Source organism: Epargyreus clarus, unplaced genomic scaffold (genome assembly GCF_041222505.1).
Source record: "Epargyreus clarus isolate Ecla_fem2 unplaced genomic scaffold, WU_Ecla_fem_2.2 ptg000023l, whole genome shotgun sequence".
Taxonomy (NCBI): Eukaryota; Metazoa; Arthropoda; class Insecta; order Lepidoptera; family Hesperiidae; genus Epargyreus; species Epargyreus clarus.
Genome location: NW_027332230.1, coordinates 10,056,008 through 10,070,543, shown reverse-complemented (window position 1 = coordinate 10,070,543; position 14,536 = coordinate 10,056,008). Strand labels below are relative to the sequence as shown.

Genomic DNA, 14,536 nt, shown 5'->3' with positions numbered 1-14,536 from the left:
ATGGTTAACTAGAACTACACCTAATTAAAGGTGAATTATTGCACTACTGTCATTTCAACTAGTAAACGTGAATCGCTAGCGAACAGAAAGAGAGCGATATAACATTAACACCTCCGCTGTGAAGAAATGGTGAAAGATCACCTGTGCTCACTACCGTAATTCTACCACCGGGCGGTAGAGCACCTGTCCCTTTCATACGGTTCAAGCTTAAGCCGAACCGAACGAGTGTGAGTAGGAGTAGTTCCGTTCGTTCTCTGATCCGTAAGGTCCGAACGCCGACGTCGATGCCAGAGCAAAACGCTCTTAAAAGACGTAGCTCTAAGAATCGTAATGTTCATATGAAATTTCTCGAATCGTCGCAAAGGACGGAAGGCTGCAAATGAATCGAGCGTTGCTGTAGTTTTGACGCGTTCGGAAATCGAATTAAGAGCGTTAGAGTGAGAGGTGCATGAGGTTCGATTGAGTGGAGGCAGTTTTTTGTTATTGTTTGTCGGCGGTGATTTTTTCCGAGGCGTGCTAATGGGAGAAGGCGCGCGAGTGGGCGCGCCGGCACGGCAAGCGCGCTCTTCAGTGTACTGGCTGAGCTTCGAGCGAGCGCGTGCTAGGCGAGTGCCGTCCGTGTAGCTTGACTATTGCAAAGACACGTCTAGTGTTTGAGTGAACTTTTAGTTGGTGCGTATGCTGACGTCCGAGGTGGCTCGACCATGTTGATATCGGCGGGCAGCGGCCCCACGCCCGAGTTCTCCCCTGCCTCGTGTTGTGCCCCCTGGAAGATGGAGCCGGCGCCTCCCGCGCCTGCCGCCATCACTCAGCCACTGAACATATCGCCCAACGGTAAGTCACTTGAAAAGTTAATTTAAAAATATTGCCTAAACTGTACTGTTTTCTTATTGGAATCCGTTTCCGAATTTGGTATCACCATTCGTCTTTTTGTGTTCATTTTAAAAAGCGAAGTCATTTATCGACTCTACATTTGAAACTTTGATACATAAAATTGGTTAATCTGACTTTAAACGAGGCTATTGTCATTTATTGTATTTAGAGGGCTTGACTATAACTAATTAAAATAATAACGATTTTATTTCTCGATAGCTTTGGTCTAAATCTCTTGTTTAAATAAGGCTTAAAGTACACAGAATAAGGCAATTAAAACCCATGTTTACTTTCGTTTTACACGAACATTTAAAGATAAGTAGTAAAATTCGTTTCATTCCTACACGGTAAAATTTAAAAGTCACGTATAACTTTCAAATATAGGTTCACTATTTTGCAAGTTCATTTTTATAATTAGGAGAGTAATAGCAAGGACTAACGTTTAGGTATTGTACCTATACAGTGTTACTAAGTAGTAAAACGAATACTTAATCATATAATTGATTGTATCATTATAAAAAATCGACTCCTTAAAATTGTATACAATTTTTAGACCTGAACAAATTTACAACAAATTTATATACCTACCGTATAATAATATATCGTTATAAAGTTTGCTAAAAACTAAATGAAAATGAAGCATCTATCTACCTATACTTATTTAATTATACTTCAACGAAATCTAGTATATCATAATTTATATATCCACATATGTAATATATCATTAATCTATGTCATATTTATGGCATAAGAATTGTTACCTAAGATAAATATTTTAGTCACTAAAACAAAACATAAATTAAATTAAATATGCGAATCTGTTAGAATAATTTTCTGCAATAAGCCTACGCAAAAACATCAAACGGACACCGTCCAATTTGAAACTGATGTCTACATATTTTATATAAAATCTAGACTTTCAAATTATATGTAGTTACTTATAAATGTAACAATTATATGTACGGAACGTAATTGTAGCGCGCCGTCGGCATTTCCATCGCCCTCATGACTCCTGTCAATCACTATAGAGCCTACTTAATGTAGAGGCGGCTCTACTGTTGCCTTGTTTCGAAACCGCCTTATCCTACTCTATGTTCAAAGCAATTACATGATTATACGTATCAGTGATATATAAATAATATTTAAGTGTTTCTTTTTAGTTCTTAATTATTGTTTTTCTCCGTCTGTTTGTTGTCTTAGCTAATCTTTGCTAAACTGTTTTACTTATTTTGTTGGGACTTTAATACTAAGTTTGAGGACTTTATGCAGCGACATAGGTTGTTAATACAACACCAAATACCCTATAGACGTGTGTATGTGGATATTTATTTATATTATACTCACCCCCATACAATAAAAATAAAAAAGCTGAGCCAATGCACGTAAAGTATATAATAAGTTTATAGAAAATATATCTGCTGAAAAACAATATAATTAAGAAATTTTAAATTTGGAAAAAGAGTACCAGGAGTTTGAAATAAATCATCCCCAATTTTCTTATGAGGGAAACTAAGGTATTTTCTATGATGTTAAGCTTGATCTCAGAATAAATGATGCGCCGATGCCATATAATTGAGAAATTATTTTTAAAGTATTTAAGAACCTGCACTGTAGGGCAATATACAGTATTCTGCAAAGACTCTACATTTTTTGCCAAAAATAATATGTTTGTTTCCCCAGTTAGGTAACTTGTCAAAATACGTTAGTATTTATTTACTCACTATTTTTGGATAGCTAGATGACTATGGAAAGGTAGTAAACTTGTAATAGGTATCCATACACATAAAGTTGAACTTGGCCTGTCTACCTCATGGATACTTATTTAATTGTAAAACATAAAAATGGTTGTAGCAAACAAAAGCTTCTTGTTATCTGGGGTTGATTACAAATATCATTCAGCAGTTGTTACTTACCATCAGGTGGAGTGCTTGATAATTTCCTACTTCTATAAAAATCAATAGAATAACAGCAATTGTATCAACTATCTCTTTATTATATCACTTGTAAATAATACACAATACGCATTTCTAGTCATTTTATTAAATCTGATGATCACATAAACTAAAGAATAAGGACTACCTGCTGAATGTTAGTCAAAAATAATTAATTGAATAAGCGAGCGATAACCTAAGAAAATGATATATTTGTGATGTAATTGGATTGATTTTAAATAGATAAGTTACATAAAATTATTTGTAGATATAAGTTACAATGAAAGTTGGCTACAATACTGTGTTTTATGTACTTTCATTTTTGTCAATGTTTAACTTACTATTCATAAAATTGTAATTACACATCATATATTATATCCCTACTTAATAACTTACTAATAAAAACCAGGCATTTCTTCAATAGTTCGGGCCTGGAAAGTATTTTATCGAGCCCTAATAGTCAAGTTTCCATGGCAAGTAAAACACTCGAAAATGTATTTGCCATTACAATAATAACAACGGCGATCAATAGCTTAAAATATCATATTATACCTTCTCTAATTACAATATTTATTATTGTTTTGTTAAAAAATCGGAAGGTGTTAGAATGAGCATGGTTTGATCAGCTAAGGATCACGACCACACCAATTTTTATGGTGTAGCAATTATTGTAGTTGGGTAAAAGGATGTGATTGTCGGCTAATTTATTCGTGAAGCAACCTTTAGTCCTTAGTAGGGACGAAGCATCTGTGATCAGCTTCGGAGAGAACTTCTGTTCTGTATAAAGATAGTTACAGATGTCCATGGGCTACATCATTAAATATTTATAGTAAATTAATGTAATATGTCGTTTTGGGAAGATTTGATCGTCTACATCAGAGGGTACCATGAAGAGCCTAATAAATAAATTACATAGTCAAATAAATCGATTATACAAATAAATACACAGCAGCCTTTACCGATCCGTTCAACATACTTGAGCGCAGTATTTCCCAACAAATGTTTAATACACAGGCGCCACTTAGCTACGAACGCTTCAGTAGAGTCAGAGGTATGGCGTGCCTTAAATGGGCCCTGTATCAAAAATTGTTGGGGCCCCCAACAAATGATCCCTTTTTACTTATTTTTCAAGTGCATACTTCATTACCACTGTTCATGATAATATCATGAAATGCGATATTATCATAAAAAGTGGTATGATTTTTCTCGATTAGTGCAGCCTAAGAGTTTCAGTGAAATTGTGAATAACATTTAACACCCACATATGGGGCCCCTGTTCCTTGGGCCCCGTATCATAGATACGGCCTAACTGTGATGTGCTTGCTAATGACTGGAAGCTGATCATGTCTGTATGCTTGGAGTTCTGTGAGTTTTCTGTATGTTAGATCTGTCTAGTTAGTGTAAGTGGCCTCGGCCGTTCTAATTAGATCAATAAAATACATAAATATGGTAGCTACGCTCCTGAGTAGAGTCAAAAAACCGAGTATGTAGCGAGACCGCGTCATCTCGTACAGACAGCCGTCGTGATGAGTGACCGAAACCCGCGATTAGGACATTGTCAGCATTGTATTGCCGATCGAACTAAAGTCAAAGTGGCTTTAAAATCTTTTAATTGCTACTAAATCTTTAGTAAAGTCAGTGGCGTATCGTGCCTTAGATGGGCCCTGTATCAAAAGTTTTTGGGGGCCTCCAACAAAAGTTTCCTTTTCACTTATTTTTGAAGTGAAAGTTTTTTCATGATAATATCATAAAATGCTCTCTTATCATGAAAAGTGGTATGATTTTTTTTCGATTAGTGCAGCCTAAGAGTGTCAGTGTCAGTGTGAAATGAATAACATTAAATACTAACACACATGGGGCCCTGCCCTTCGGGGGGCCCGTATCATAGATACAGCTGATACGGCGGCAGTGTCTAAAAACCGATGGTACGTTTCGAGACCGCGTCGTTTCGTAAACGCACAGCCGACGTGATGAGTGAGCGAAACCCGCGATCAGGACATTGTCAGCATTGTATCGCCGATCGAACTAATTAATCGGTAGATTGGCCGCTAGATTGTCCGGTAGCGTTTCCGGTGAAGGTTGTTCAATATTCACCCGACTATTTCATGCCATAAGTACCGATAACGTCTGAATGTTTTGATTAATGATACCACGGGATTGTTATTCGAATGCGAATGTTGAGATCCATGTCGTTTGATTGACTTTATTTGTATTTCGGTTTTGTATATTAAGTACCTATACACAATAATTTATGTGCATTAAATTTCTGCCATCTGTAAATTACTCAGATCCTTAATAATTATAATATACAAGAACTATTTTCAATAAGATTGAAGGAGTAAACGAACATAAGTAAACTTGACGTTTACTGGCTACTACTACGCATGGAAATCTATAACTGTTCTGTAAAGTACGAAATAAATGTTATTTTCTTTCTTTCTTTCTGTGCTTATCTTTATAGAGGTTCATGGCAGCCACGACAAAGAATACAGTGTGGGTTTATAGACGCTAATTTAAAATTTTCAGTAATATTTTTCAATATGCACGGTTTGGAAAACCACTAGTTTGTCGTGAGTTCTCTATCTCTATAATTATTAATTAAATTCCAATAGACAAAAAATGAAGACATATCTTAAACATCGTAATATATTACAAATTATAAAACTACCCAAAATAACTAATTTGTTTCAATAATTTACAAGATTTGTTTTACGAAATGCAAAAATAGCAATAATTGTAGAACACATCGATTCGTTGGGTGGCGCCAAATAAATCTTTGTGGTTATGCCTAGAAACATAATTAGATATCAATTTTCTAGATTTTAGATTCCTTAACACTTTGCATTGTATTTGTCAACCAATAACACATAATATATACTCCATTTCTAATAAAGTCAAAGTCTAATAAAGATGTACCTAGATTTTTCTACAAATAGTTATGGCTGAAGCATCTAGTACCCATATAAAGGTGTCAAAGATGGTTTTAAAATCTTCTCCTATAAATAACCACCTATCTCTGTACTCTGAGTACACCACGTACTTAATAAGATTATGCTAATTAATGAAAAAGCTTATAGGCTGGCTTCAATCCTCATTTATTCCTATATTGCAGATCAGTGTTTTTCAACCTCTGCCATGAAATGACCCCCTGAGCATATAAACCTTATTTGCGACTTCCTACTGTTTGTTATTTTTTAATTGTATATTTTTATGTGAGGGATATGAAATATTTAAATAAATAAATACCAAAACTACCAAAAACGATATAATTTTAGATTCATTGCCTTGTAAAATTCCCTTTTTACTTAATTTTCTACTTAAAATAAAATCAGAACTTTTTCTTTTTAATGAGGCTTCTCGTTCTTTACTCTTCGTCTTACAGATGCTTTACAACCTTACAGGGGTATGATACACACTTTGAAAAACACTGAAGTGTAGACTTCCATGGACCTTCGATTGAATCATTGATTATAAGGTCCAGTTTCCCTTTTCAAGCAAATCATAAACATTAAAATATAAATTAGAAATACTATATAAAGCGTTTTATAAAAACAAAATATTGCACATTGGATGTGAAAATATGTATTGATTGCGTAGCATTTATAACGCATATAATGAACTTAACTTACACATAGAGTATATAAGAAGTATGTCTTCTATCCAATATTATGTTTATTTCAGTAGCTAATTAGGTACATCGAGTAAAGATCCGTTGGTATTTCATACAGGCAATTAATTGTAGGTTCATAAATAATAATAAAAAATAGTTTTGTATTGTTGCTACTGTTTGACTGAGAGCCTTAACGTTTAGCAAAACTTATTTATTTTAAAGGGTTATATTTATAAGTCTGACTTATTAAAGTTTTGGATGCTAGACTTTTTTACTTGGTAAATGAACTAGCAGGGAACTTGATCATCACACATCAAGTATGAGTTCAAGTTATCATATCTAATTAAGTTCAAAAATGAGGAAGTCGTGTAAAATCATTTACAGATGCACCGCCACCAATGCATCATCATTATTAACATCCCATTACTGTCCCACTGTTGGGCACGGGTCTCTTCACGTAATGAAGCAAATTAGGCCATAGTCCACCGCGCTGGCCAAGTGCGTATTGGTAGACATCACATCATCATCAACACATTACTGTCCCACTGCTGGGCACGGGTCTCCTTTCATATTGATAAGGATTAGATCATAGTCCACCGCGCTGGCCTAGTGCGTATTGGTAGACTTCACATACCTTTGAGATTTTTTTAATAAATCTTTTAGGTATGCAGGGTTCCTCACGATGTTTTTCTTCATCATTTAAGCAAGTGATAATTAATTACTAATGCGCACATAACTTTAAAAAAACAGAGGTGCGTGCCTAGGATTTGAACCTCGGACCTCTCGATCGAGAGGCCGAGTTTCTTAACCACTGGGCTATCACTGCTTCGCATCGTAGTTAGTGTTCAATGTACTGCCTTCAATGTATTGAACAATAAATACAATGGCCTATATAAGTGTTACTGTAACATCACACTATTCAAACATCAGTGCTGAACAACGCTGTAATAAGGCAGAAATGCTTCAGAAATCCCCCAAATTAATTCCCTCTGCAACGATTTAAGCTATCCAGTGATACTAGACCGCTAAAACTTCAGTTTTCATATACACAAAGGTAACAAGAAAGCTTTTTGATTGTGGGTGGCTGGCTGTCAAGTCACGTTCATAGTTCTCACATTTTTTGTGGTAAGTACTTTATCGAGTTTTTGCTTATTGTAAGAGCAAGGTGCTTTGATGACACACGTTGAGGTAATAACTGTGACATTTTCACGTTTTCGTGTACAAGAAGTTGGGTATCATGACTATTATGGGTATCTGTTATATAATAAATGCGTGATACATTGAGTGTTTATAGTTTAAAATCATGTAAGTATTTGGACTTGGATAAATGTAAATGAAAATTTCTTAATATGCCCAGACCAAGTTTTATGTCATTAAATATGTCTGATAAATACCTATATCACAATTTATTACAGAACTATTTTTTATATCGTGTATGTGTATATGTCGAAACTGAAATCCTATTCCTTATATATTTAAATTTTAAATGTTGAAAAGGAGTTATTAAGAGTTTAAAGGGAAAATAACAGCGTGGTAAAAATACATGTCTATCAATAGCTATACACTAGGACTCTCTATATATTTGCATATTATTATTAAAGCATATGCAGTATGCACGCACGCATACATACGCACGCAATATGGTTTGATCGACGAGGTATCACCGCCATATTTAAATCTAGTGTGAAGAGGTTTTAGTAAAATCTATTCTCCATGAAGTTGGTCAGATGGCTATGGGTTTGTCAATGACCATTTTCTATCAAATAGTTTTCAAACTCTTTTGTTATACGAGTATCTTATAAACTCCTTTGCAAAAAAAACGGGCACCTTACACACACACTTTACCTTAGCTTTTCTATGGGTAAATATTATTATATTTTTAGTATGTCATTAGCTTGGATGACTAGAAATTTCTTATTATCAATGAGAATCTAGTTTTTTAACACTTTTATCCTGGTATCGGTGTTTTAGTCAATGTAAACAGAGAGCCGTGTTAAAATGGACATTTTTATGGGTATAATGAAATTAAGACTACGAGTATTTTTATGGTATTTTAATAAAAGAGACATTAAAAAATAAAAATTAATAACGAGTATGACCTCCTCTTGCAGCGATTACGGCATGTAATCGTCTTGGCATGCTTCCCACCAGGCTTTTGATGGTGTCCTGTGGAATGTGTTCCCACTCAGTCGAGATTACACGTTTAAGCTCTCTGATGTTTTGTGGAGGTGGTTGGACAGATCGTACTCGCCTTTTTAGGAGGTCCCAAACATGCTCAATGGGGTTAAGGTCGGGGCTCCGCGCTGGCCAATCCAAACGACGAATACCGACCTCTTGCATATAAGCATCTACGTCGCCAGAACGGTGGGCCCGAGCATTATCGTCCATGTAAATGGCATCTTCACCAATTACAGTCAGTGCGGGTTGTGCATTTTGAGAAAGGATTTCTGTTATGTACCTATGCGCATTTAGTGAGCCATTTTCTATGAATACTATCTCGGTACGATAGTTGGAAGTTACGCCCGCCCAAAACATAACGGACCCTCCACCATAAGGGGTGATTTCTTCAAAACACACATCGGCATAGCGTTCCCCTGGTCTTCGTAACACTCGCCGACGTCGGTCCTCACCATGCAGACAAATTCGAGCCTCATCGGAGAAGAGTACGCTACTCCAGTTACCTGGTGTCCAAGATAGGCAATTTCTAGCGAACCTCAACCGCGCAATCCGGTGCTCACGGAGTAACTTGGGGGCCCGCGCTGGTCGTCGACTACGTATATCAGCAGCTAAAAGTCTTCTCCTCACAGTCCATAGGCTAACTTGTGCTCCTCGTACCTCTTCAAGGTTTCTTTTGAGGTCTATGTAACTGCATTTGCGGTTCCTCAGCGCCTGAGTCACTAAAAAGCGATCGTCTCGCGGCTGTGTGCAACGTTTTCTCCCAGAACCTTGCCTTCTCTGAACGGAACCTGTCTCTTGGTATCGAGTCCAGGTTCTTTGTACGGTTGAACGACTCACGTTTAACCGCTGTGAGACGTAACATTGGCTACACCCCTCTTCCAGCAGCGCTATAATTTTACTAGCTCTCATTGCTTTTTCTGCCATTACGATAGACACAAAGATATCTGTTTTAAGTCACAATAAGGCAGAATTATGCGATAAACATAAATTGTTGTACTAAAAATAACGAAAAGTTACTTTTAGTTGCTTGATAACCTTTTAACCGCAAACCCGCGAAAAGTGTCACAAAATGAAAAAGGGATTAATAATTTAAAAAACAAAAGTTTTGAATTTGGAATGAACTTTTTTTCATACCCAGACTCTTTATTAAGTGCCAGTAACATAGTTTGGCTATTAAAACCTCTGAAGAACTAAATTATTACCAATAATGTTAAAAAATCAAACCCGCCCGTTTTTTTTGCAAAGGAGTGTATATAAAATTCTCGTGTTAGTTACCGTACTCCTCCGAAACGGCATTACCGATTTTCACCAAATTTTATATGCATATTTCATTCAGTAGGTCTGAGAATCGGCTACTATCTAATTTCATACCCCTAAGTGATATGGGTTGTTCACCCTTAATATTTTTTTATTTACATGGTAACAAAACGTTTTCCGGGTCAGCTAGTCTTGTATAAAAGTAAATGCATTGACAAAGTGCCATTATATTTGGAATTTGTAAGTAATTTAATTAGCTTACTCAAAGCAGCTTCAATATAGCAGTAAGCTTTTTACAGCGAGCTTTTTGCCAACGGTAAGGATATGCAAGTCTGTGAACGGAAACGCTAACAGCTTTGTAGCATTTCTCTTAACGAAGCGGCAGCGATGCATCTCATCTCTGTCATGGGATGCAGCTTTTTGTAATGAGAGGAATAGATTTAAAATGAAGTCTCGGCTCGTAAAGCCTTAAATAGCGTTTATTCTTGTGATCTTTCTACAGAATAGTTGCGCTATTTGAACGATTTTGAAAAGGTTTGAGTTTAGACCGAGTTATTTGTAAACGGTTTTTACTGATATATCGTTCTCTTAGGATACTGTGATATAATAGTTAGAAGATAAATGGTCGAGCAAAAATAAATTTCTTAAACTTTTTTGTATGTACCTACCTATACCTACGAAAAAGCAGACGGGCTACCTGGTGGAAAGCGGTCACCGTGGTCTATAGACATTTGCAACACCAGAGGAGTCACCACTGCATCGTCGGCTTTGAAGGAGTGCTCTATTTGCACCCTGCTTGAAGAGCCCTATGTCATAGCGCTCAGGGAATACCTCAGGAGGAAGTTCGTTCCACATTTGCACGTTCTAACTTTAACACTTTATTAAGGTTAATTTCACAACTTGAAATTTTGTGTTACACTTAAATTGTAGCTGTGTCAAGTTATGTGTGATAACCTCTTTTTCGATTTGATCGAATTAAAGTTTATAATTTCGAAGTTTTGCTTTTTATACCAAGAACTGTTACAACTACAGACCCGATAACCCGATACTGTATTAAACTTAAATTTCTTCTTTCATTGTTTAATAACAGTAGGTACATACCGGCTGAATATAGGAAGGTGCTGCGTTGTTACCGCTTATGATTTAGGATATTCAGGAATCTGATAAACATAGGTATTTATTACTATTTATTCTTTTTTTTAATCATGAATATGAATTAATGAATATCTGGACATGAAAAAAAATTACATTTAAATACAACCACCGTTGATGAAATTGATTGCTGTCGGGAAAGTAAATTCATAATCTGTAGGTAAGATTTAGTCAATCTAAAGAAATATTCGAATATATTGTAACAAAATATACTTTACCTACGAATATAGCTTTACTGTGTCATTTTTCCAAAGGCTGTCTGGGGAGATCGCTGCAACGCTAAGACGGTTTTATAATGTTTTGTCTTTTTGTTTAATGTTAATGTAATTATTCATTTGTGTGTACATTAAGAATAATCGCAATGTATCTCGTTAGAAGAGTATCTTAATTTAAACATCAAAACAAAAAGTAATGACTTAGTCGGTTATAAATTAAAAACCCTACTACAAATTAAAGTAAAATGAGCTTAACATATTATTTTCCATTTTCTTCTGGTGATTTTGGTTTTTTTTTATAATATAGGAATAGCAGACGAGCATGCAGTCCACCTGATGGTAAGTGGCTACTGCCGCCCATGGACATCTGTAATCAACCCCAGATAGGTTTAGATATTTCAACCTGAGGTCGGCCACAGATGCGCCGCTACCCCTGAGAACTAAGCTGGATCGCCTCGTAAAAGTCTGTCTCCCTTACCACACCCTTCAAACCGGAACACAGCAGCGCGTAACACTGCTGTTATTAGGTAGAAATAGATGTGGTGGTGGTGCCGCCGTCGAGTCGAACCACAAAGGGTTCTACCACCTTAAATTTTTTATTCCACTTTAATCCCCTGGGTGACCATAGGCGACTTCAAAAACATATAAAGATCCAGGTGATCAAAGTGGATTAGATACCTAGTTTTTTATAGTATAAAAAATGATATATTCATATTTCAATCAGAATACTGAAGCGCTTAACAGTATTATTACTAGGGACAAATGTGTGGGGGTGGTGCCTTAGGAATGAATAAACGAGGAGTTCTATAAATATAGTTCTACAAAGATAAACCGATGAACAGGAGAAGATTCGCAAAATTTTCCGAAGTATAATCAATTCTTTTAATCTATAAAAGCCATATCTTCAGTTACACCACATCTTCTCTTACCCAATGTTTTTATCGGCGTACGTTTGATCAGGTGTCTCAGTAAATCTAATTAACATTTAAATGGTGATCACGCATAATAATCAGCTGGTTTTGAAAACTGACACAGCGCTGGTTAATTAGTAGACAAATGTTACGAACTATTAATGGGGCGTAGAAGCGGCTGAAATACATATATATTGCATTCATGAATAAACTAAAACACTTGTTCATACTCAGTGAGTAGCTGACGCAAAGGAGAATGCTTTGGTATTGCCGGCGTTGTGTGGGCTTATTTATCTTACTAATTGCTGTACCATGAAGCTTGAAAAACAAGGCTTTTGATCAGTGCATCCTGTTAACCTATTATCTACTGGACACGGTTTTCCTATTTTTCCTAATTTTAGTTCATAAATATGTTGTTCATTTAATCCTAAAAACCCCTCTTAGTAGGGCTTAGGTCATAATCTGCCACTCTGGCTAAGTTGCAGAGAGGTAGACCTCATCCACATATTGGAAAATATTTTTAAAGGGCTGAAGATTATTTTCATATTGTTTCTAATTGATTTCATTTACAGTATGTACTAAAGAGCAAATTTTATGACTATTATTGTTAATTAGAATAATAATCTCCACATCAAACAATGAAGAAGTGGATAACAATAATACAATGTGTTGTTGTTATAATTTTGCGAAAGGTACTCTTTAAAAGGGCATGATTTTATTTATAAGAAAATATTACTAATGTATATAAGAAAACTTATTGGATTTACTTTATTTTAATCGTTTGTGAGTAAGTATCCTTTTTTAACTACATGATTTTTTATAAAATAATTAATTACAATATATAATTTAAACATAACTTACGATATATACCGCATCTTTCTGAACGGTACTTACATGCAATTAACTGCCACCTTGTCTTTTTAATGGTTACATGACTTATGTAAAACGAAACGGAAACTCTGATTTTTATCCGTCAAGACTTTACCGGTTTTGATAATGTACCCGATAGTTGACGATCATGATTAAAGTTGATACTTTTAATAGGTGTTCATTTTATAGGTAATTGGATAGATCGAAAATTAGAATTTGAATAAATTGAAATAACTTTTACGTTACTTTCTTTAAGTTCATGTAAGTTCGCGTAGAAACATTTTGTTAGGTATCTGTTTTATAACCTATATGAACAACAAAGGAACAAAGTTTGAAAGACTTGACAAAGACTTGTAATGAATCTTTTACAGTTTTCTAATTTAACGCAAATTTCTTATTTCCTATAACATAAAAGATCCTTTGAAATCTGTCTCACAGTTTAGTCTTTTCCCAGATTCAAAATTTCAAAATCCAATTCGAAAATCATCCTATCTGGTTAGTCTTCTGTTCCACCTAGCCCTGTTCATTCTCGCCACTGTACAAGCTGTAAAAGCCTCTAGGGCTAAAACCTAATAGTTACACTGTAAAAAATGTCATGGGATAGTAGTAAAAGCATGAATTACGGCCTACGAAAGTGAAAGATCAATTTTAATGAATAGTTTCAAACATACGTAGTGACATTTCAAACTTATTGTAGAATATCTATAATTTAAAAACTTTTCAAGTCAATACACTTGATAACTGAAACTTATACTATGACTGACTAATATCATGACGGGAGAGATCACGAAGATAATAACATATTCATGTTAAATTGTTCATAATACTAAATGAAATTAAATCTTATGTAAATCAAACTAAAGCTAACCTAATATTTAAAAATTAAAATATAAATAATAATAAAATTCACTATTCAAGTGTTATGAGATATTTCTAAAACTACTTTACAATGTTTTTATAGATAGAGATTATGAACATATAACGGTTTCAAGTTAAAAAAACACGTATGTAAACACTTTAAAATGATCATAATGGGGATCACGTTTTACGAACATGTAAATATCATATCGAGGACAATGACTTTATTTAATAGACGCATAGATAATTCGAAACAAAATTTTCCTTTACAAGTGAAAATAAAATTCCAATAGCGGACATGACCTGTGCTTAAATCCTTTTCACCGCAATATATTAGATTTATTTTATTATCACAGGGTACTAAAGTTATTCAACTCATCATAAAATAGAGCACCGGTATTTAAATTAACATAAAGGAAAAATCCTAAACATTTACTTGTAACTATTCGGGTCAACACAATAGTAAAATCCGAGAAGCTTCATATCTTCATTTGCCTAAATGTTCTGACATTTATTGCTTTATATGTCAGTATAAAGGTTAAAGATGCTTTAAAAGTTATAGATCTATATTTTGATCCAAAAACATTATGATAAATAATGTGGACTTGTTTTTTTTACAAGAAAGTCCTTTTCTCGTGTGTTTTTAAATTGCGCGTTTGCCCTGTTATCATACGTATAGGC

The 14,536-nt window shown here is 34.9% G+C and overlaps 1 protein-coding gene across 1 annotated transcript in view; it reads left to right on the top strand.

Moving 5' to 3' along the window:
- Positions 1 to 355: 355 nt before the first annotated feature.
- Positions 356 to 14,536, top strand: part of LOC140751809 (paired box protein Pax-6) — a 55,787-nt gene continuing 41,606 nt past the window's right edge. The window contains exon 1 of the mRNA XM_073085862.1: positions 356 to 834. Coding sequence (XP_072941963.1) covers positions 705 to 834 — 130 coding nt within the window. The 5' untranslated portion in view covers positions 356 to 704. The remainder of the gene's footprint in view (positions 835 to 14,536) is intronic.